This window comes from Lithobates pipiens, unplaced genomic scaffold, assembly GCF_037356315.1.
Source record: "Lithobates pipiens isolate NorthernLeopardFrog02 unplaced genomic scaffold, aLitPip1_a1.2 Scaffold_16, whole genome shotgun sequence".
Lineage (NCBI taxonomy): Eukaryota > Metazoa > Chordata > Amphibia > Anura > Ranidae > Lithobates > Lithobates pipiens.
Window position 1 is genome coordinate 380763064 of NW_027507748.1, and position 23322 is coordinate 380786385.

Here is a 23322-nt window from a genome sequence, read left to right on the forward strand (position 1 = left end):
TAAAAGGTGATATTTCATAAGAAGATTCAAAAAAATAAAAGTCTTTGAAAACTCTTACCTTTCCTGCCGTAGGGTTTATGGGGGGAAAAACCAACAGACCCAATCTTCACCCTTCACGGTGGGTTTCAAATAACAAACCCTCAGGACCTGGGGACCCTTGGATAAACCACAATCCTGGACCTGCAATAGCACCCCACCAGTAAAACTTTATGACCTTAATACCAAAAGTACTGGAGCCCGGGGTGCAGCTCTCTAAATAGAGAAGCATTTACAAGAAAAGACCTTGTTTCTTTGGACACGAGTCCCGGGTACCATTCAATTTGGCCTAAAAGACACTTTGAATGGATCCAGCTGCATAGCTAGCCCCATCAAGCTCAGCACAGCACAGCTTCACTCGTGTGACCAACACCTTAGACACTGGTGAATAAACTGAGATGCTCCCGGAATGAGAGTGGTTATATAGGGAGGCAACTTCCTGTTTAAGGTTGTGCCAGTGTCCAGCACCTGAAGGTGGACTATAACCCACATAGTATTTACTATGGCTCTGTGTCCCAAGATGTATGATTAAAGAAAAAAAAAAAAACACAACCAGAACCGACCAACTCATATACACACACACACACTTTTCAAAAATTGTGTCGAAGCAAATTGCATGGCACATGAGTTCTGGTGCACGCGTTAGATGTGTGGGGGGTGCCATTAAGAATGGCACCGCCGTCTGTCTGAAAAACAGCCACGTGTTTATGTGCATAGCAGAAAAGCGTTTTTGCATGCATTCCTGCAATGTACACGTGTGAACCTAGCCTAAGCAAGTGCCAAATCGGTTTACTATGCAAGCCTCATAAAATAAACAAAAAAACGTCCTCAGCATTTCCTGACTGAACTACAGTACATCTTCCTTCATTTGTGTCATTTTTAATCCCACTGTAGCACACGCAGACACAACCTGCACGAGTGGACACACTGCCCTGAATTCAGAAGCAGTGCAGCATTGTTGCCATATCACGTAGTCGTGCTCTTGAGCGTCTGTGGCACAAGACTAAAGCCTCTCAAAGACTTCAACCAAAACAAATCTGCCCTCCAAAAATACTATTCATTCCTCCACACTGTCAAGCAGACCTATTTTACAACTCTTATTAAACACCACCTCATCCAGTCCCCGTAAACTTTTCTCTACCTTCATCTCGCTACTTCGTCCTCCACCCACTGACTCACTTACTGCCCAGGAGATTGATGCAATCAGTGATGAAATCTCCACTCTACAGGTGTCTCCCCCAGTTAGGACCCCATATCAACAATTGACACTTCCCTTATTCAAATCTGCTACTACAGACGAAGTTGCTAAACTCATTTCTAACGCCCACCTAACCATCTGCCCCCTGGACCCTATTCCCTCTCAAACACTACGGTTGCCCTCTGACTCTATCCTACACTCTCTAACCCACATCTTCAATCTCTCCCTCACCTCTGGCATATTCCCCAATGCTCTAAAACATGCACTGGTCACCCCCATACTTAAAAAACCATCCTTGGACCCTACCAATCTTAACAACCTACCCCCCCCCCCCCATCTTCTTGCTCCCCTTTTCCTCTAAACTCCTTGAACACCTGGATTACAACCAACTGAGTGACCACCTCATTAAGAATAACCTTCTTGATCCCCTTCAATCTGGATTTCGCCCTCAACACCCCACAGAAACTGCTCTTTTAAAACTCACAAATGACCTAACTGCAAAAACCAACGGACACTATTCTGTACTCTTACTTCTGGACCTTTCAGCTGCCTTTGATACGTTTGACCACACCCTCCTTCTCAAAAAAAATAAAATAAAAAAAAATAAAAAAAACTTTACTCCCTTGGTCTCCATGACTGCTCTTCAGTAGCTCCTCAACCTACCTATCCCAATCCCCCTTTCAGTTTCACTTACAATTCTACTTCCTCCACTCGTCTTCCCTTCTCCGTCGGGGTCCCCAAGGTTCTGTTCTTGGACCCCTTTTATTTTCAATCTACACCCGTTCCCTGGGTCAGCTGATAGCCTCTCACAGCTTTCAATATCATTTCTACACCGACGACACACAAATCTATCTCTCCACCCCTCAACTCACTCCATCAGTCTCCACACGCATCACTAACTTACTAATAGACATATCTGTATGGATGTCACACCACTTGTCCCAAACTCAACTTGTCCAAGCTTATATTACTTTAAGGAGGCACTTTAAAATGATGGCAGGTGTGTACTGGCTCCTATTTAACATGAGTTTTCAATGTGATTGCTTAATTCTGAACACAGCTACATCCCCAGTTGTAAGAGGGTGTGCACACTTATGCAACCATATTTTTATTTTTTTTATTTTTACTTCCCTCCACCTAAAATATTTCAGTTTGTTGTTCAACTGCTTTTTACAGTTTATAGGCCACATTAAGCGTAGGTTCACACTGACATGCGGGATTGAAATCGTGCAAGTTCAACTGAACTTTCACAATTTCATACCTGCATGTCAGACCCCACTTCGGGGGCGATTTCCGAGACATCTGTACGGGTTCCTGCATAGATGTCTATTGAAATCGCACCCCGAAGAGTCAGCAAAAGTAGTACGGAAACTACTTTTGGGAATCGGTGCAGCTCTGCAAAGTCGAATTGCATGTCAAATCGTTTCAATGTGAACCAGGGCTAAAGGTGAAAAAAAGTTCTTAAATGATTTATCTGTTTAATTATTGTTGTTTTTTTTTTTTTTTTAAACATCGCAGAAACCTGACATTTTAACAGGGGCGTGTAGACTTTTTATTTCTACTGTAACTCCTCTCATATGATTTTGAAGACCTGTGTCCTGTACTGTATTGAAAAGAAAAGGATTTTACATGTATGTAAAAATACAAACCAAAAAACCCCCAAAAACATTTTTTTTATTTACAGAGATGGTTGACTGAACAAAGAGCTCAGTGTCCACACTGCAGGTAAGTAAAGGTTGTATTTCCAGTTCATGAAGGTTTTCATTTATCAAGGTTATAGCATAGATAGTACAGGCATACCCCACTTTTAAGTACACAATGGGGTTTAGTTACTGAAGCTGGAAAGTGAAAAATCAGGCTCACTTCTGCATAGAAACCAATGAGCTTCTAACCCCAGCTTGTTCAATTAATTTTTGGTAATAAAACCTGGAAGCTCATTGGTTTCTATGCAGAAGTGTCTGATTTTGCTTTTTCCAGCTTTAGTAAATAAACCCCATTGTGTACTTAAAAGTGGGGTATGCCTGTTGTGGTTTGTCACATTCAATTGGACTTGTTCAGGAAACTTAGAGGAAGTAAACTCTCCCACTCTGCTGCTTCCTTTCATTTAGTCCATTATAATAATTATCAAACTATAGCCACTGTATTTCAGCCCAAATCGCATATGAATTACTGTTTAAAGAAACTTTAAAAAATTTGTTTCCAGGGGTTAGGCAGTGCCATGTTAAGTATTGCTTTCTGAGCTCACAGTGGAGTGTATTTCCGCCCTTACATTGAGCACTTCCTGTACTGTTAACCAAGCCTCCTTCTCAATCCAAAATTTCTATGGCAACCCTGCTTTCTTGCTCATAGCCGACTTTTTTTTTTTCTTAGTATTTGCCGATTGTCTGTTTGCCTTTGTCAGTCTATCAGCTATCAGCTGATAAGACCGCAGTAATGGCCAGGTTTACACTGCATGTGATGTCGCATGGTCACATGGTGTGTAGGAGGAAGCTCTGAATGATTCTGCAGTCTCCTGGGATTTCAGTAGTGTGCCGTAGGAAGTCCTAAAAAAAGATAGATAAGCACAAGATAGATAAGCACAAGAGCGTGTGCTGTAAATCAAGAGAGATCAGGGCATGCTCAGTGACGTCGTTCTAAAGAACATAAAGGATTACAACAATACTAAGGAGATATCTACAAGCCATGTTCATTAGGTTTTTTTATGCTGATTTACATGGGACAAAGTTGTGGGGGAGAGTTTACAACCACTTTAAAGCGGAGCTCCACCCTAAAGTGGAATGTCCGCTCATTGGAACCCTCCCCCCCTCCGGCGCCACAATTGGCACCTTTCAGGGGGGAGGGGGTGGGGGTACAGATACCTGTACAGTACAGGTATCTGCACCCACTTCCGGCATAGATATCCGCAGAATAAACGCTAAAAAGACAGCTAAAAGGGGTGAGAAGGGGAAAAAGGAGGAAAAGAGAAGTAAAAAATGAAGGGGTCTAGTCAAACCCCCCATCCCTCCAGATCCAGGAGGCCAGTCTCAATTTTAGATAGATTAATTCAACAAGGTTTTTTGTACTCTTTACGTTATACAAATTTGTTCCAGTAGAACCATTTTTTGAATAATTTATCACGGAGACATCTATGTGGCCACCAAGTCCTCCAACTTGTTGATATCTGTGACTTTTCTCAACAAGACCATTCTGGGCGGTGCCTGTAGCTCTTTGCAAAAGAGCAGGACGCAGCTCTTTGCTGGGATAATCAGAAAAGGCAAGATAGAATGCCTGTAAGCCTTGCTGGAAAAACAGTGGTGATGCAGAAGGAAAAGCACAGGGTCCTTCAGTAGGTCATGGTAAATATTTGGGTTATGGCCTTCCATCCAAAAGGAGTGCAGCAGATGGTAGGCCCAGAAAATATAGGGAAGGGAGCCAGTCTCCTCTCCGCATCTCCAGCAAAGATATGTGCATTGGGGTAACATCTTATGAATCGTAGCAGGTGTATGATACCACTGGGTCAGGCTCTTTAAACCAGATTCCTGGTGCTTAGCACACAGAGGTTTCGGAGGAAAACTGAAGAATTCTTTCCACATGTTTGTAAAGCTCAGCCCTAAGTCTCGTTCCCATTTTGAAATATATGGCAGTCGAAAGGTCGTAGGTGGGGATACCAGCAATTGATAAGTTTGAGACACTGCGTGATTTATTTTCTTTGAATTCCCATACTTCTTCTTTTTTTTTTTTTTTTTTATAAAAAATGTTCTTCTCAAATGGTAGCAGAAGTTTTTCTCGTGCCACCTAATTTATTTCTAGGTAAAGTATACCCTGAAATAGAAAGGTCTCTGGAACAAGTCCCCCCCCTCCCTTTTTTTTTTTTTTTTTTTTTTTTTGTCAGTGTTCAAATGGTCACATTTTCAATGAAGAAAATCATTAATGGACTTTCATATTATTAATGTTTTCCAACATTTGTAAATTGTACTATACAATTGTCACATCACATTCATTACAATTGAATTTTCCTTCCAGGGCTCCATTGCAACTAAGAGAATTGGTTAACTGTAGGTGGGCAGAAGAGGTTACTCAACGGTTGGACACACTCCAGTTGTGCAGTCTTAACAAGCATGAGGAAAACGAGAAGGATAAGTATGTGTAATAGTTCTTTCCTATATGGCATCTAGTGTCGGCAAGCTTTATGTTCTTGAGTTATACTAGTGAAGTAAAAGCAAAGAAGCTGTGCTAATATCCCATAGATATGCAATTGGAAGTTATTAGAGATTTTATTGGAGTGACAACAATTCAAGGCCCTATTCACGCTTCATGAGAAACTCTAAACTAACGATATAGTGTTGTTATGGGTGGCAAGTAGAGGTAGACAGATATGGGTTTTTCTCTGGCTGATTCCGATATTTAGAAATCGTGGCGGCCGATGGCCAATATTTTTATTTTATTTTTTTTCATTCCCCCTCCTCCCCTTCATCTCATAAAATCTAACAGACACCTTTCACACTGGGGCATTTTTCAGGCGCTTTTGTGCTAAAAATAGAAAAATAGCACCTGTAAAGTGCCTGCAAAACGGCTCCCCTGCAGTCTGTGTGAAAGCCCGAGTGCTTTCACACTGAGGCGATGCGCTGGCAGGATGTTAAAAAAAAAAAAAAAAAAAAGTCCTGCAAGCAGCACGTTTGGAGTGGTGTATACCGTTCCTCCACCACTCCTGCCCATTGAAATTAATGGGCACTACTACCGAAGCGCATGCAAGGCGATTTGGCAGCGGCGCTTCACGGGCGTATTTTAACCTCTTCCTCTGCCGCTAGCTGGGTTATAATTGCCCCGCTAGCAGCCGAATAGCGCCACTATAAAATGACGATAAAGCGCCACTAAAACTAGCAGCATTTTACCATCAACGCCTGCCAGCTCCAGTGTGAAAGCAGCCTAAGGGTCCTTTCACACGGGGCGGATCAGTTCTGATCCGCCCCGTGGATGTCCGTTTGCTCAGCGGGGATCACTCCGCCGATCCCCGCTGAGCAGGGAGATGACAGCTCCGTCTCTGCACACTGCGCAGGGACGGACCTGTCACAGCGCCGCTCTCCCCTATGGGAGATCGGATTACGACGGACCGCAGTGCCCGTCGTCACCCGATCCGATCCGCAGACGGATGGAAAAATAGCTTTTTCCTCCGTTACACTTTTTCGGATCGGAGCGGGTCGGATGTCAGCGGACATGTCACCGCTGACATCCGACGCTCCATAGACCTCTATGGAGCACCCGTTCAGGTCCGCCTGAAAAACTGACAGGCGGGCCTGAACGGGACGTCAGTGTGAAAGAGGCCTTAAGTAATAAGTGATAGAGCACATTTCTTACATTTAAACATTTATTAAACAAAACAAACCACCAATCAGTTCACTTGTATGTATAATTTAGATTAAAAAAAAAAACTATATATTAAATATACAAAAACAGGTAATCAAAACTTTTGGACAAAAAATTATTTTTATTTTTTATGAATCATTAGTGTCTTTTTTCCCCAAAAAAATGCATTTGAAAGACCTCTGCGCAAATGCCGTGTGACTTAAAATATTGCAACAACCGCTATTTTATTCCCTAGGATCTCTGCTAAAAAAAATATATATAATTTTAGGGGTTCTAAGTGATTTTCTAGCAGAAAATACAGGATTTTTACTTGTAAGCAACAAGTGTCAGAAAAGATTTAGTCTTTAAATGGTTAAATTGATAACTCTACACAGAACTAAGTTCATTCAGAAATGTAAACCTTGTATCTCTTTGCTCTTTTCTTGGCAGAATTCCCAGAGAGGAGGAAAGTCGCTTCACTCAAGCAACTTGCATTGACTTCTATTACAGAAGTCATTTGCAAGTCGCGCTGAAGATATATCGGCTGATGCTGATTAATTAAAAACCACGAAATATCGGCCGATCTATCGGTCGACCTCTAGTGCCAAGTGCTATTTAGATTTCCAGCCATAAAAAAAAACATAAGATGGCACTCCTTGCAGTGATTTCTTCTAGTCCTATAATTCATATCCCTCCTTTAGAGATGACAAAAACTGCTGCAATAATTATGTGCTCCCTATTTGTGCTCTATTGTATATGAATTCCTTTAGCATGTCCTAGGGATATGCTTGTTAGCTTGGGTTTTTCCTAGAAGTTTTAATGCCCTCATTTTGGGAAGTTAGAAAAGTCAGTGGAACCGTGTTCCCCTAGTTGCAGCATAATTGTGGTCTGTGGGCGTGGACCTGCACTATGACCACTGTTGTGGAAATGTTTATTAATGTATGTTGTCAGATATTCCTCAGTGTCAGTTTTGCTGTAATATGCTCATGTGTGGGTATTTGCACATATAGACTCTGGTGGAAGACCATTGGATGCGGAAACCTTCCCGTGGACACGGCGAATCTGCTTGCTCTTTTAAGGATGTTTGTTTATGCCTCACCAGGGAACTGGCCACTCCATGGCGTTCACATTCAAACTCCTAAGTAAGCAGGTCTGCGTCTATGGGAACTATAGTATAACCGTTCAAAATTATGGCCCACTGGGCCATAATGTAGTATGGCTCACATCATTGGTAGCAGTGGGAGTGTGCACGTGGTTGTGTTCGAAACCGTGTGCTTGCCGTATGGTTTTGCACACCACCGTCTGCACACGTCACATGCATTTCTATTTGAATATATGCATGTGTGTCATTGGTTCTTTTGAATGAATACAAGTGGCTGATTCTGAAGCTAGCAGCCTCTTTTGTTATCCATGTGTTTAGCATAAATAAAAGCAGCTTGGCTACCTGGGAGGATATACTGAACTCGAGGTGATACCAGCATCTGTTTGTGTTACATGGAGAGAAAGAAAGGCGCGCTTTCCCGGCATTATATAAGAGAGCTGTATGTGTGCTTTTAAGCGCAAAGAAATTATATGCTTATAGGGAGAAGCTTACATTTTCCCTGACACCACATGGCTAACTCTTAACATCATAACCTCCCACATTCCATGTAAACACGATTCATGAAATTTGAAATGGGCACATATATCTGTAGTATTTACTTATCTCTCTCCAAAGCCCCAAGTCCTGTGGGTTTCTGCTGTTTCGTTTTTCTGTTATCAGCATGATAACTTATGTCAAGTTCTCTGACACAGCAGATAAAAGCAGCTGAACATTTGTGTGGGGGTGGGTGCTATAAATAGATTAGCAGAGAGCTTGTCTTGTCACAGCACATCTCTGCAAGAATCTTTCTTCTGGCAATGTGGGGGGGAGGGTGTGCCTTTCCTTCAATCAGCTGTCACAGTGTATGCCAGTAATCCACTCCTACTGCTGAATGAGGAAGTAAAAATTCTAACACAATGTTAGAATTCTAAAGAATATAGCAAGCTGAAGATATGCATGTAAAAACTTATGTAGGGAGATTGGTTTAATCTTTGTGTATCATCTGAGGGTGTTCACTTCACTTGGTGTAGGAGAAGGGTTTACATCCACTTTAAACTATGGGTATGGATTCAGATTGGGTCGTTGAGGTGTTTGTGATGGGTCACCACAGGACCTTGTAGTAAATGTAGCCTTGCTTGTTCCAAGTGTGAAATCAGTGATGATATAGCTGACTTTTTCCATGTTTTTTTCAGATGGTACGCTACTGAGACAATGCCCAAGAAATATGCTGTTAATCTATTACAGTGTGTTCAATTTTCTGGGGTTAAAGCGTAATAAATTTCCTGCCCATGATACTATTTCCTCTCTAAAAACCCGTGAAAATCACTAACTGATAGCACATATGTATGGGAGAAAAAAGAATTGCGCTAGGTGCGTGATAAGAAATAATAAAAAATGCTTCTTAAAAGAAAAGAAAAAAACGTGAAGGATATCCTGCAGCTAAGAACTATAACCCTGATATAGGGCACAACACATATAAGTGGAAATAGGAGTGCAACGCTGAGTAAAAAAAAAAAAAAATCAGTCTAATAGGTGTATAACAGATATGATAACATATACAATACATTTACAATATAACATTAGTGCACATAATCAAATGTAAAGACAATTTAATAAAAAATAGTCCATATATGTCAGTGCAAAAACCATCCAAAAAATAATCCAAATAAATACTGTATTAACAAAATACGTGCATATAAACACAAAAATGTGACCATAAAGGGTTCATAGGTGAAAGTATCCTAACGAAAAATATTTCCAGTGCAAAACCGTAGGTCTGTATTTTCCACCACTAGTGCTGCCCGTCACCTTTCAATAAACAATGGGGACTTTCTCGGAAAGCCTGCGACTGCCATTATTCAGGGGGGTCAAAACAGGCTTAGTAGAGGAAACACCAGGAACACTGTTTAGAATTTCAGGAACTTCCCTCCCAGATGGCCGGCAGACATCAGTGAAAAGCACCTTCCATCACACACTTACAGGAAAGCAAATGCCCATCAGTGGTATAGATTCCATCACTTCACGTGTAGGGAAATATATTGACTGCTATCTACAACCACTGGTGATGGGTACACCCTCTTTTCTTAAAGACACTAGGCATGTCTTGAACTTGTTGAGTGGAATTAAGTGGAAGTTCAACTTACATGCTGGTTATTGCCGATGTTGCATCGCTTTATACGGCGATATCTCATAGATTGGGTCATGAAGCTGTGTGACATTTTCTCTATCGGGACACCAGTATTTCCATCACGCAATGCAGTTTCATAATGGAACTACTGGACTTCTCGATGGAACACAATTATATTTGCTACAGTGGTATGTACTATTTACAAATAAGGGGAGTGGCCATGGAAGCGAAGTTCACTCCCGGTATGGCCAATCTCTTTATGGCGAAATGGGGATATGGTTCTACGTGACAGGTCACCACAGCTTGTCATGTGGAAAATATTTATTGATGATGTCCTGTGTATATGGGATGGGGATGCAGATTCCATAGCCACTTTGCTATCCTTTTTGAATAATAATGATAGGGGTGTTACACTCGGTTATAAAACTAGCCCCACACAGATCCATTTTTTGCATCTGGTGATTACAATTGAGGATGAAAAGATTGTTGCATCCACGTTTTTTAACCCGGCTGACAGGAACAGTTATATCCCACTGGATTCCTGCCATCATCATTCCTGGCTGTCAGTAGTCCCGAAGGGTCAATTCCTACACCTAAGGTGAAATTGTACCAATACGGACAAGTTTCTAAAAGAGGCTTTGGTTCTTAAGTCCAGATTTCAGAATAAGGGCTATGATAATGTGACCCTGGATTCCCTGAACACAGAGATAGGTAATAGAGATTGTCAAACTCTAACTGACAAGCTCCCTCAAGTTGAAAACAGAGAGGACTTCGGTCTAGCCTTTTTGACTACCTATTCTAGCCAACATTGAGCTATAAAAAGAATAATTAAAAGGCATTGGCGGGTGATCAAAAATGATCGAATTCTTGGCCCTCTGCTGTCGGATAATCCCTGTGTATTGTTTAGGGAGGCCCCCAATCTTAGACATCTAATAGCACATAATATCCTGGATCCACCCACATGCCCAACTTTTGTGGGGCATTTAAATGGCTTTTTTCCTTGCAGAAAGTGTAAGGTTTGTAGGGTAAATGCATTACGGGATAGGAGATGAACCAAATTCACTTCGGAGGGCACTGGTGCCACATATCCCATTAAGTCGTTTATAATGTGCACCACAAAGTGTGTTGTGTACATTTTGAGGTGTCCGCATGGTTTGGAATATGTGGGACGGACTGTCCGGATGCTGCACGTCAGGTTAGGGAACACATTACCAATATTAACCACTTCCCACCCGGCCAATGTACATATACGGCCAGGTGGGAGCTCTCTACTTCTGAGAGGACGTTCAGGAACGTCCTTCAGAAGGAGGGGGATCGCGCGCATGCCCACGCAGCGGCGCGATCCCAATGTGCTCGTGTCACCTGGACACGGCGCATCTCGGATCGGCAGGAGGGCTTTGTGATTGGCCCTCCTGATCACATGACGGCCGTGTCCAATCACGGCCGTCATGTGATGTAAACAAACAGCCGGTTGCTAGGCAATCGGCTCCTCCTCTCCTCACACAGAAGTCATCGCTGAGGAGAGGAGAGCAGATCGCTGCAGCCGGCTGGTGATCAGTGAGTATGAGCTGTTTTTACAGCTTTTTACGAACTGATCACCAGTCTAGAGTAAACAAACTTCACCACACAGTGTAAACACACATGTCACCACAATACACATGTCACCACACATGTCCCCAAATAATAAAAAGACATGTCCCCAAATAAAAAAACACATGTCCCCCACATATGTCCCACTAAAATCACATGTTCCAATGATTATCTGCACACATATGTACGTGATCATTTGCGTACATATGTCCGTGATCACACAAACCAATTATTATACACTTAACGGAATTTTTTTTTACCAAAAACATGTAGCAGAATACATTTTGGCTTAAATTTATGACAAAATTAGATTTTATTGGATTTCTTTTAAAATAGAAAAAAGAAAATATTGTGTTTTTTTTTTTTTTTTTTTTTTCTTCAAATTTCCTCTTTTTTGCGCTTATATCGCAAAAAATAAAAAACGGAGTCGTGGATAAATACCACCAAAATAAAGCTCTATTTGTGCGAACAAAATGCTAAAAATTTCATTTGGGTACAGTGTAGCATGACCGCGCAATTGTCATTGAAAGTGCGAGAGCGATGAAAGCTGAAAATTGGGCTGGGAAGGAAGGGGGCGAAAGTGCCCTGTATTGTAGTGGTTAACCACTTGCCGCCCGCCCTATTACAAATAGACGTTGGCAAAGTGGTTTCATAATCCTAACCGGACGTCATATGACGTGATCAGGATTATGAGCCGCTGCGCGCCCCCGGGGGCGCGCATCGCGGCGATCGTTGTTGCGGGGTGTCAGTCTGACACCCGGCAACTACGATCTCGGTAAAGAGTCTCCGACTGAGACTCTTTACCACGTGATCAGCCGTGTCCAATCACGGCTGATCACAGTGTAAATGGGAAGAGCCGGTGATCGGCTTTTCCTCACTCGCATCTGTCAGACGCGAGTAGAGGAGAGCCGATCGGCTGCTCCTCTCACAGGGGGGGTCTGTGCTGATCGATTATCAGCACAGCCCCCCCCCCGAGGATGCCCACACTGGACCACCAGGGACGCCACCAGACCACCAGGGATGCCCAGCAGAGGTAATCCTCCAGGGATGCCAGTCAGGCACAATGGATGCCAATCAGTGCCCATAATGGATGGCAATCAGTGCCCACAATGGGCATCACTGATTGGCATGCATTATTGTTTGGCACTGATTGGCATCCATTAGTACAGTATAACACCTGTGCCGCTAATGAGTGCCCACCTGTGCCGCTAATGAGTGCCCACCGGTGCCGCTAATGAGTGCCCACCGGTGCCGCTAATGAGTGCCCACCTGTGCCGCTAATGAGTGCCCACCTGTGCCGCTAATGAGTGCCCACCTGTGCCGCTAATGAGTGCCCACCTGTGCCGCCTATCAGTGCCCACCTGTGCCGCCTATCAGTGCCCACCTGTGCCGCCTATCAGTGCCCACCCATGCCCATCTGTGCCGCCTACCCATGCCCATCTGTGCCGCCTACCCATGCCCATCTGTGCCGCCTACCCATGCCCATCTGTGCCGCCTACCCATGCCCATCTGTGCCGCCTACCCATGCCCATCTGTGCCGCCTACCCATGCCCATCTGTGCCGCCTACCCATGCCCATCTGTGCCGCCTACCCATGCCCATCTGTGCCGCCTACCCATGCCCATCTGTGCCGCCTACCCATGCCCATCTGTGCCGCCCATCCATGCCAATTTGTGCCACCTATCAGTGTCCATCAGTGTCGCCCATCAGTGTCGCCCATCAGTGTCGCCCATCAATGCCACCTCATCAGTGCCGCACCATCAGTGCCCATCAGTGCCCATCAGTGTAGCACCATCAGTGCCCATCAGTGTAGCACCATCAGTGCCCATCAGTGTAGCACCATCAGTGCCCATCCGTGAAGGAGAAAACGTACTTATTTACAAAGTTTTGAAACTGAAACAAAAAAAAAACATTTTTTTTTTCAAAATTTTCGGTATTTTTTTATTTGTAGCCCAAAAAATAAAAACCGCAGAGGTGATCAAATACCACCAAAAGAAAGCTCTATTTGTGGGAAAAAAATGATAAAAATTTCATTTGGGTACAGTGTAGCATGACCGCGCAATTGTCATTCAAAGTGCGACAGCGCTGAAAGCTCAAAATTGGTCTGGGCAGGAAGGTGTTTAAGTGCCCAGTATTGAAGTGGTTAAGAAGGGTTTTGATAAACATAATGTCTCTAAGCACTATGACCCCAAACATAATAGGGACCCCAAAGGTACTGTTTGTATAGCTTTAGAAAAATATGTCCCTCGCTGGCGTGGAGGCAATGGCAAAAGAACTATATCTAGATCCGAAACCAATTGGACTTCACGGCTTGGAACTCCTGTTCCTAGTGGGTTGAGCGTTTGAGTGGGACATCTTTTGCTTTATTAATAATTGTTTGTCCCCTCTAATCATACTTTGTGGTTATGATCTTTTTCTTCCTGTTTTTATCCTCTATCTCAGTTTGTGCTAATGTGTAAAAACTCCTCCTCTTTGCTTTTGATTTTCTTTTTTTTTGTATAATTTTAATATTGTGACTTTGTTTTTGTTTTATCACTTCTTTTGCCTATGAACTAGTGCTTTTTGTATAATGGTCCCATATGGATAATTTTTTGATAACTTATAAGATTTAATTATGATACTTCTATCTCGACAATGAGGAGGAGTAACACACACACGTGCACACCCACACACTCTTCTCTTGGAAAGAGGTTTATTAAATTATGGGTTAACTCCTAGGTGGTTCAGAATCCTAATTTGTTCTGTATTTGGATTTATCCTATTTGTAACTTTTTCGTTTTCTTTTTGTATTTATTATTTTATTTTTATTTTTTAGTAGTACTACAATGACTCACAAGATGGCACTGTGTTTTATTTATTTTAAAGTACTATTTGGGGGCAGTATTAAAGTTGTCCTATGGGTGTCAGTAATGAGCTAATTTGTCGATCACACTGGTTTGCAACTAGCGGAAATAGCTCTCTACAATTTGACCAATAAGCTCAGAGTATCTCGTTTAGTGAATGTATAGCTGTGCTTCTCCGCTCTGTGCGTGCATACGTACCCCTGATGACGTCAGTTGTGACGAAACGGTCATAGGGTTGTTACATTTCATGCATTGCGTATGCGCAATTCTGTTTTTACTGATACTAGCGGAGCTTTTACTCTTATCCTTGCAAGGAATTTTTTAATACTTCAGTAAATCATCAAAGGAATCTCTGCACTATTGGATTTCCTTTTTTTTCCCATATCCTTTTGTGGCAAGCTCATCGAGCGCTGTGGAAGTACTTATTCGTTGGTACACAGTGTTTGCATTCCTGTAAGTGTGCTATGGAAGGTGCTTTTCACTGATGTCTGCCGGCCATCTAGGAGGGAAGTTCCTGAAATCTTAAACAGTGTTCCTGGTGTTTCCTCTACTAAGCCTGTTTTGACCCCCTCTGAATTAGGGCAGTCGCAGGCTTTCCGGTAAGTCTCCATTGTTTATTGAAAGATGACGGCCAGCACTAGTAGTGGAAAATACAGACCTAGGATTTTGCACTGGAAATATTTTTTGTTTGGACACTTTCACCTATGAACCCTTTATGGTCACATTTTTGTGTTTATATGAATGGATGTTCATCCGCTGACATCCGCTATCCCATAGGGATATATGTGTGTCTGTTTTTCATCCGAAAACAGATGGATGAAAAACAGACATATGGTCCGTCCGTGTGAAAGGGGCTTAACTTTATTGGGTATAAAATCATAAGACACATCTAAAGGCCCTATGGCAGGGGTAGACAACCTTTTGAGTATAGTGTGCTGGAAACCATTTTCAAACAAAAAGAGCTTTAAGTGATAGAAATGGTAACTTACCTTTCTTTCAGAAGAGGTGTGCTATGAGGTAAATCTTATGAACTTCAAATAAATATGCCAGTGAAGGACTTTAGTAGAATCTTCAGTTGGGGGAAAAAGTGTGAGATGATATTGTTCATCCTAATAAAGATCTTTCTGATCAGTCCCAATTCCTGCCCCTTCCCATCTCAGATCGGTCCCAGTTCCTGCCCCTGCACACCTCGGATCGGTCCCAGTTCCTGCCCCTGCACACCTCGGATCGGTCCCAGTTCCTGCCCCTGCACACCTCGGATCGGTCCCAGTTCCTGCCCCTGCACACCTCGGATCGGTCCCAGTTCCTGCCCCTGCACACCTCGGATCGGTCCCAGTTCCTGCCCCTGCACACCTCGGATCGGTCCCAGTTCCTGCCCCTGCACACCTCGGATCGGTCCCAGTTCCTGCCCCTGCACACCTCGGATCGGTCCCAGTTCCTGCCCCTGCACACCTCGGATCGGTCCCAGTTCCTGCCCCTGCACACCTCGGATCGGTCCCAGTTCCTGCCCCTGCACACCTCGGATCGGTCCCAGTTCCTGTGAAATTACTATAATGGCCTTCGCGCTACTATAAATAGATAAGGCTATCCTATATATTGAATTAATCTTATAATGTGTATCTAAAAGTGAATACTAAAATAGATAGAATAGTGCAACTGATTTATCACAAATGTCAGTGCAGGCAATGAATTTTTAAACTTTTAAACATTTTTTGAATATTTGAACAGTGCATCCGTGCACAATGAATAAAATATCCCAACAAGTGATTAGAACAAAGTGTGTGTATATATGTAGATATATAATTTAATATTGTGTGTGTGTATGTATGTATGTATGTATGTAAAAAGTGCAACTACGCGCTATGAACCAGCAACAGGGTCTAATAGTGTCCACATAACACTGAATCAAATACAATACATAGTGAACCTGCACAAAAGTGTGTATAAATAGATCTCAAATATAAAAATAGTGATATTGATCAATAAATGGTAATAAAGGCACAAAAATAGCGATAAATATATGAGATATGTCCATAATTATACTGAATATTGGAGAAAATTGATAAAACCTAATCAATAAAATATAATATATTCTATAAAAGCGTCTCTTGGGATGGTATTTAGAAAACAAAACTGGACTTCCGCAAACAAAGAATATTTCATCAAAAATGCAATCCAAAACTGAGCTCCCAGAACTCTCACCTCCACGCCTTTTGTTAAAACAGCATCTCTTAGATAACCCTCCTGCTTGTCTCACTATTCACCACCAGCGGGTCTTCCGTTCCTGTATTTCCTCGGCTTAATAATCTAGACACATGTACGTCTAAGGTGACCCCCTTCTCCTTATCGCTCTATACCCCCAGGGGGCCTTCCATCCCTGAAGCTGGTTTAATGGGCGCCATTCTGCAATACCACATCTGCAATAGCATGACACTCACCGAGAGAAAGAAGGGGAAAGAACAATGCCTCCAATGGTGTAGTATATTAAAATAATGATGCTAAGTTTATTAAAACAAATTGGACTCTACCATTAAATAAAAATGGTACAGCTCAAAAGTAAAATGCCCGTCTGGCATCTTCCGCCAGTCTTAAGTCACTTCCGGTATTGTGAAGCTCCGCTTCCAGCCCCTCCCTACACGTTGCGTCAATCACGTGACTTCATCAGGGGATCAGGATCCCCTGATGAAGTCACGTGATCGACGCAGAAGTTCTGTTTTCTATATACCATGCCAAGAGACTCTCTTATAGAATATATTATATTTTATTGATTAGATTTTATCAATTTTCTCTGATATTCAGTCCCTATTCCTGCCCTTCACACCTCAGATCAGTCCCAATTCCTGCAACACATAAATGCTGTAAACTTGAATAATAGTAATAAATTAAATTAATATTGTGCTTTCCAAGATCAATAAGTGGTAAACAGAAATTTACCTTTATTTAAAAAGATGTGTGCTAATAAATCTCTTAATGCGATCCTTGGCCTTGAACCTCCTTTGTGAGAATTTAATTGTCTGGGGTATATTTTGTCACTTTAATGATTACAGGTCATCTGAGCACGATGCTGGTTTAATATTCCGTTCATATGTGAGAATATTTGCTCAAATATATAAGTAGATCCAAATGCAGATAGCATTGCCAAGGCGACATTTTTAAGATGGCTAAAATTTTCAGGTGGTGACATCCAGCACTGAAGAATAGCAGATCCATGATCTTGACACTGACCTTCAAGTGTTTTATGCAACTCCTGTAAACTTAGTTGTCCACAAAGCAGAGGATTTAAATTCAATGTGTTGCATTTGAAAATTGCTAAAATCCAGCCACTGGAAAATGGCTAAGTCAAAGTGGTCACTGCTAAGATCATAAAGATTTGCCTTAATGAGGAAGGAACATAGGACCATGGCTGTCAAAATCTTTAAATCGCAAATAAAATTCTTTCATGTAGCCTTCCATGTACTTCTTCAGTTCAGTCACATTGATGGGACTCCACTCTGACATTTGTTTAAGGTGAGGAAAGAAACAATAGCTTTCTGTCTGAATATCATGTGAAAAAATTTTCAGCTTACAAGTTAATGCTTTCCAGCATTCATAGAGGTCCAGAACAGTCTGTCCTTCCCTTTTTGAAGTCAAAGATTCATATGATTAAAATGTGCTGCTATGTCAGTTAAGTCCCTTATTAAGCAGCATGGTACGCATTTGTCTCTTTTCAGTGGGAATCCTTCCCCTGTAAATCTTCTCTCTCTGTCAGTTAAGAACATCAGCTTACAAAGCCATTCTTTATCTGACAACTGTGGGTACTCAATTTTTTTCATGAATAAATGTTTAGATCTAATCTTAAACAGGCTCCAAATTGACCCAAAACGTTTCCCCTGCTAAGTCAACAAACATTGTATATGAAGAGGGCTGTCTTCAATGTAACTTTGAAGGTCCTCTAAAAGAATCTTCAACTGTCTATGTATTAAGGATGACCGAGAAACTAGGAAGTTGACAATATTCAGAACGGTGTTCAACAGAGTTAAGAGATTAATTGGAAACTTTTGCACCTAAATTTTCCTGATGTAGTGAAACTTCAACACTGAATGTCCAATATGGTCTTCAAGTAGTTTAATAAATCCTTTTTGTCTTCCTATCATTGACGGTGCACCATCAGTTGTCACACAAAATAGTTTCTTCGTGTCCATTTCTTGTTTTTGGAAAAAAATTAAGAAGACTTCTGCAATAGATTCTCCCTTTTGTAGGTACTGGCATTTATTTTAAGCAACACAACTCTTCATAAATATGGTTATTATCGGAGTATCTTGCAACAACAGCAAAGCGAGCTATGTTATTTATGTCAACGCTTTCATCAAGTGCTACGCTAAACACCAAAGCTTTCTTAAAAGCAGTATATCCCTTCTTTCCTATATCTTGCGCCAAATCGGTAACCCGCCTCTCAATTGTTCTTGCAGATGAAGGGATGTCCTTTATTCTTGCTAGTATAGTGCTCTTGTTGGGCACATCACTAAATAGGTTTTCAGCACACTTCAAGTAAGCTTCTTTTAAATAGTCACCATCTGCAAATGGCATTCCCTTCTTAGCAATATATAGTGCCATTTGAAAGCTAGACTCAGTTTCTTAAATTATTTTTTTTAGTCCCACTACGTAATGGAAAATATTTGTTTGTGTGCAGAAACAGCTCTTCTAAAAGGTTCTTTCCTGTCAGCTGGATCTTTTAATGCAGCCTCATGTTTAGCCCTATCTTTTTGCTGGATGAATCTCTACGCTTCCATCCAAGACTTCTGGAATGTACGCACATCCAATTTTTGCTTTTTACCACACGTTTGTGTGCATTAATTTTACGTGCACTCTATTAGCCTGGTTGTTTGTCTGTAAAAAAGTAAAATTGGAAATCTCTGTTGTAACTCAATTCTACAGTATCACATAAATATATCATACAATTTCAGAACCTTCCAACCTCAGATGAGCCCCAATCTCAGCACCTTCTGACCTCTGATCAGCCCGCACTATGTTCTGCACCTTCTGACCTCTGATCAGCCCGCCCCATGTTCTGCACCTTCTGACCTCTGATCAGCCCCCCCCCCCCATGTTCTGCACCTTTTGACCTCGGATTAGCCCCTCCGCCCCATGTTCTGCACCTTCTCACCTTGGACCACCCCCCCCCCCCATGTTCTGCGCCTTCTGACCTTGGATCAGCCCCCCCCCCATGTTCTGCACTCTCTGACCTCGGGTCAGCCCAAGTGCATGCAATGTGATGCTATGTTTGTGTCTGATGTACTGAGTTCTTGCCTGTAATCTTTGTAGTAGAGGGGAACTTGTGCTACTGGCAAAGAGGATGTAGCTGTCCCTAAAGAGATTGTGTCCCCCGACAAGAACCGAATGGGGAAATCAAGGAGATTTTAAAAAATAACTGTTTTAAACTAACAAGTATCAGCTGGCTTTGACCTGTTTAATGTTACTCACCTGTAAAGTGCGGTTAAAGAACTCCATTTGCTGACCTGTAGAGCCTGCTTGAGCATTCACTTCTCACGTAAAAAGATGACGTGCACCAACACCTTGATTTTGTGGCTGAAATGCACATAGAAGAGTTTAGCTTCAGTAAGGCTAAAATATATTCTTGTTGGTTGCTAGGGCTCCTTCTCAGCCCTACAGCATCAAGTGAAGATCTAAGCCCCAATGTCTGCACCTTACAACCACAGCTCAGCTCCATGTTCTGCACCCTCAGACTTTGGATCAGCCCCAATTTCTTCACCTTGCAACCTTAAATCGGCCCTAATTTCTGTACTTTCCAACCTCAGATCAGCTCCAGTGCATGCAGTGTAAAGCTATCTTTATGTCTGATGTACTGGATATAACATTCTTACTTGTAATCTTTGTAGTAGAGAAGAACTACTAGCAAAGAGGATGTAGCGAAGACTCTGTACCTATAAGGGAAAAGGGACATTTTATATAGGGACTGTCTTAAACCACTAAGAACCAGCTGGTTGCGGCCTGTCTGGCTAACCTGTAAAGAATGGTAAGTGAAATCCCTTTGAAGGGATATGCTTGAGCTCTCACTACTGATGTGAAAAGATGATATGCATCAGCATCCTGATCGTAAAATAAGTAAATATAATAAAAAGGAAATAAGAAACCAGCTGCAATAAAATGATTACAAAAAAGATTGATTGCTAGGGTTACTTGCCTTCTCACACCTACGGAATGAAGTGAAGATCTAAAAATAAAAAAAGGCCTTAATTCCTGCCCCTCCACACTTCAGATCACCCCAACTCCTTTACCCTCACAGCAGCCTTAAATTCCAGGACCTTAACACATCTGAGCACCATTTCCTGCATCTTCATAACACAAAACCAGCAGTAAGAATCAGCAGTTTCCTGCCACTGCCATTTGCATCATGTCTAAACAACCATGAGACTATTGAACAAGGTATGGGAGCTATTACTTTAGAACAGCTTTTGGAAACTAGTACTTTTGAACAAATAGAATTTATAAAGCAGTAGTTGCCAAACTCTGTTATAAAGTTGTAGTTCCCTTTAAAACTTCTAAAGTAGTGGTTAGAAAGCCAGTTATGCGTTATTCACAAAGCCAGTTAATAAGCATTGCTCACAGAGCCAGTTATAAAGGAGTATTGCTTTATAAAGGGCTCTGTGCACAACGCTTAGTTGGCTTTGTGAGTACTGCAAAGCCAAATAAAAAGGAGAATTACTGAAAAGCCAGTTGTAAAGCATTAGTCACAAAAGCCAGTTATAAAGGGGTATTCACAAAGTCCGTTACTAACAATTATTCACAAAGGTAGTTATTAAAAGATCAGTATTAAAAAAAAAAAAAAATTATACTTGCCTAGTTGGATGCAGCATCACTGACTCTGCACAGAGAACTTAACGATCAAACATTGCTGATCGCTCAGATCTCCCCTCCTCCCTGAGCACAGAGCTGTGACTCAGTCACAGCGCTCAGCTCTGCCACTCCAGCTCTCACTGGACCACTGGGCTGTAGAGTGGACCGGAGGGGCTGGCTCAGGCTCTCTGAGAATCGCTGAGAGGCTAAGCCAGGTGCCTATCCAGGCATTTGGGTAGATCCCGGCCATATGGTTGGGATCTCTCCCCAGCCTGGACTGGCTTTGTGACATCAGCTGACAGCAGATTTTAGTCCGCTGTTGTTTGAAAACGGGTCACAGGAGTGCAGAACAAACTACATCCTGTGACCCATATGGACAAAAAAAACTGTACTTCTCCTTTTAAGTGTTGTTGACAAAGCCAGCTATAAATCAGTACTCCTTTTATAACTGTATAACTTTGTGAGTACTGCAAAGCCAGACAAAAAAAGCATTTTTCACAAGGCCTGGTATGCAGCATTTCTCACAAATCCTAGTATATGGCATGTCTCGCACAGCCTGATATAAAGAAGCACTGCCTTATATTTGGTTTACATAAAAAAAAGCTTTAGGACAGGTTATGTCAGTAATTATAACTACAAGTACCTACAAAGCCTGTAATATTCTTATGCAGCCTGTTAAATACCCAGTCCACAGTTAACATGGTCTCCCCTCCTGTTTTAGTATGTCACATGGCTACTTCAGCAGAGGAGGGCTCAGAGACAGCAGGTGCACACATGGAAAAGCCCAGCCATAAGCCACAAGCCTCCTGATTAGGAGACTGCCACATAGGAAATAAAAAGGTTCATAATTACCACCATGAGCAGCGCTGCTGGCCCCAGGGCACCCGACTCACGCACTGCGCAGTTGGATAAAAACAATGTAAAGTGCTCACTGATGCATGCGGGTTCAGAGGTGGGTGGGGACCATCCTCACTGCTAAATCTCCTCTATACTGCTGCTGACTGGTTTTCACTTGTGGAAGGTGAGTCTCCCACGATCGTTCTCACATGCAACTCCAGTTGTCTATTTGCGCACTGCTTCTGCTCTAAACGGCTGCTCAACTAGACCGACTTTCGTGTGTTGGAGGTGGGTTTCCCAGGATCTCTCTCCGGTGCCACCCGAAGGGTGTCCACGTGCGATGTCTGGCACCCGTGTCGGGGGGTTGCCAATCCCTGCTCTAGGGAAATTAAACTGATATATGAATCCCACCCAAAAATTTAAACTAAAAAACTAACTTGTTGGTTAGGATATTGGTAGTTAACTGCTTCCTGCTTAGGCTGTCAGTAAAATACCTGTTTGCAGAACACATGATAACTGAGTGTTAATGCATTAATTTAAACTTGTCTTAATGTGTCTTTTCAGATGTGAGAATCATCATGAAAAGCTCAGTGTATTTTGCTGGACTTGTAAAATATGTATCTGTCATCAATGTGCTCTCTGGGGTGGAATGGTGAGTAAGCCTACATGTACTTTTAGTAGAGAATTTGCCTAATTTAATTTGTTTTTTAACTTTCATAGTTGACTTTTAATTTGGTGACTAGTGCTGTTCGTGCCAAATATTTTGTAAAACTGTCATTGAAGAAAAACAGTAGGTCTAGTCTGGGAATAACTGAGCTGGACAGTTTAATAATGAACTATAGGCAAAAAATTTTATTTTTATTTTTTTTCCATTTTAGATAGTGTAAGGGAGGGTTATAACCACTTTCTTTTGTTTTTGCCTCCTTTGACCCACTGGGGAGATTTACCTTCATGTCCTATTCCGTAGAAAAAACATCCCTTGTAATAGGAATAGTGCGTGACCGGTCCTCTTAATGGAGAGGTGTGGGATCACACCTCTCCTTCAGGCTAGAAAGGCTGAGACGAAAAAAAAAAAACTCTCGATCTTTCCAGGCATTGTTTAGTTCCTCCGGACGTGACCTCATAACATCGTGCCCGGGCCTCCGAGGGTCATATAAATCACTGGGAACCATCTTGTCACAGAAATCTCTATGCTCAACTTCCAGTGGTGACTGATGAGATGTCCTCTTCTGTTGCCTGTAAGAACGATAAAGCGACTGAACTGGCGCTATGACTGTTCTTTACGGCGCACAGAATAGCTGCAGGCATCATTCAGATATCCCCACTCAAAGTCCAGGATGTCATATGACAGCCTACATAAAACTATTTTTCAGAAATAAATAACTGATAATTTGCATGTGCGTATGTATTCACCCACTTTGTGATGAAGCCCATAAAAAGGTCTGATGCAACAA

General features: G+C 42.2%; 1 protein-coding gene across 3 annotated transcripts in view; it reads left to right on the forward strand.

The window, feature by feature from the left end:
* Positions 1-23322, forward strand: part of TRIM37 (tripartite motif containing 37) — a 288841-nt gene that overhangs the window by 24500 nt on the left and 241019 nt on the right. For all 3 annotated transcript variants that reach the window (XM_077482222.1, XM_077482224.1, XM_077482223.1), the window contains exons 3-5: positions 2919-2959; positions 5237-5353; positions 22433-22520. In XM_077482222.1, coding sequence (XP_077338348.1) covers positions 2919-2959; positions 5237-5353; positions 22433-22520 — 246 coding nt within the window. The remainder of the gene's footprint in view (positions 1-2918; positions 2960-5236; positions 5354-22432; positions 22521-23322) is intronic.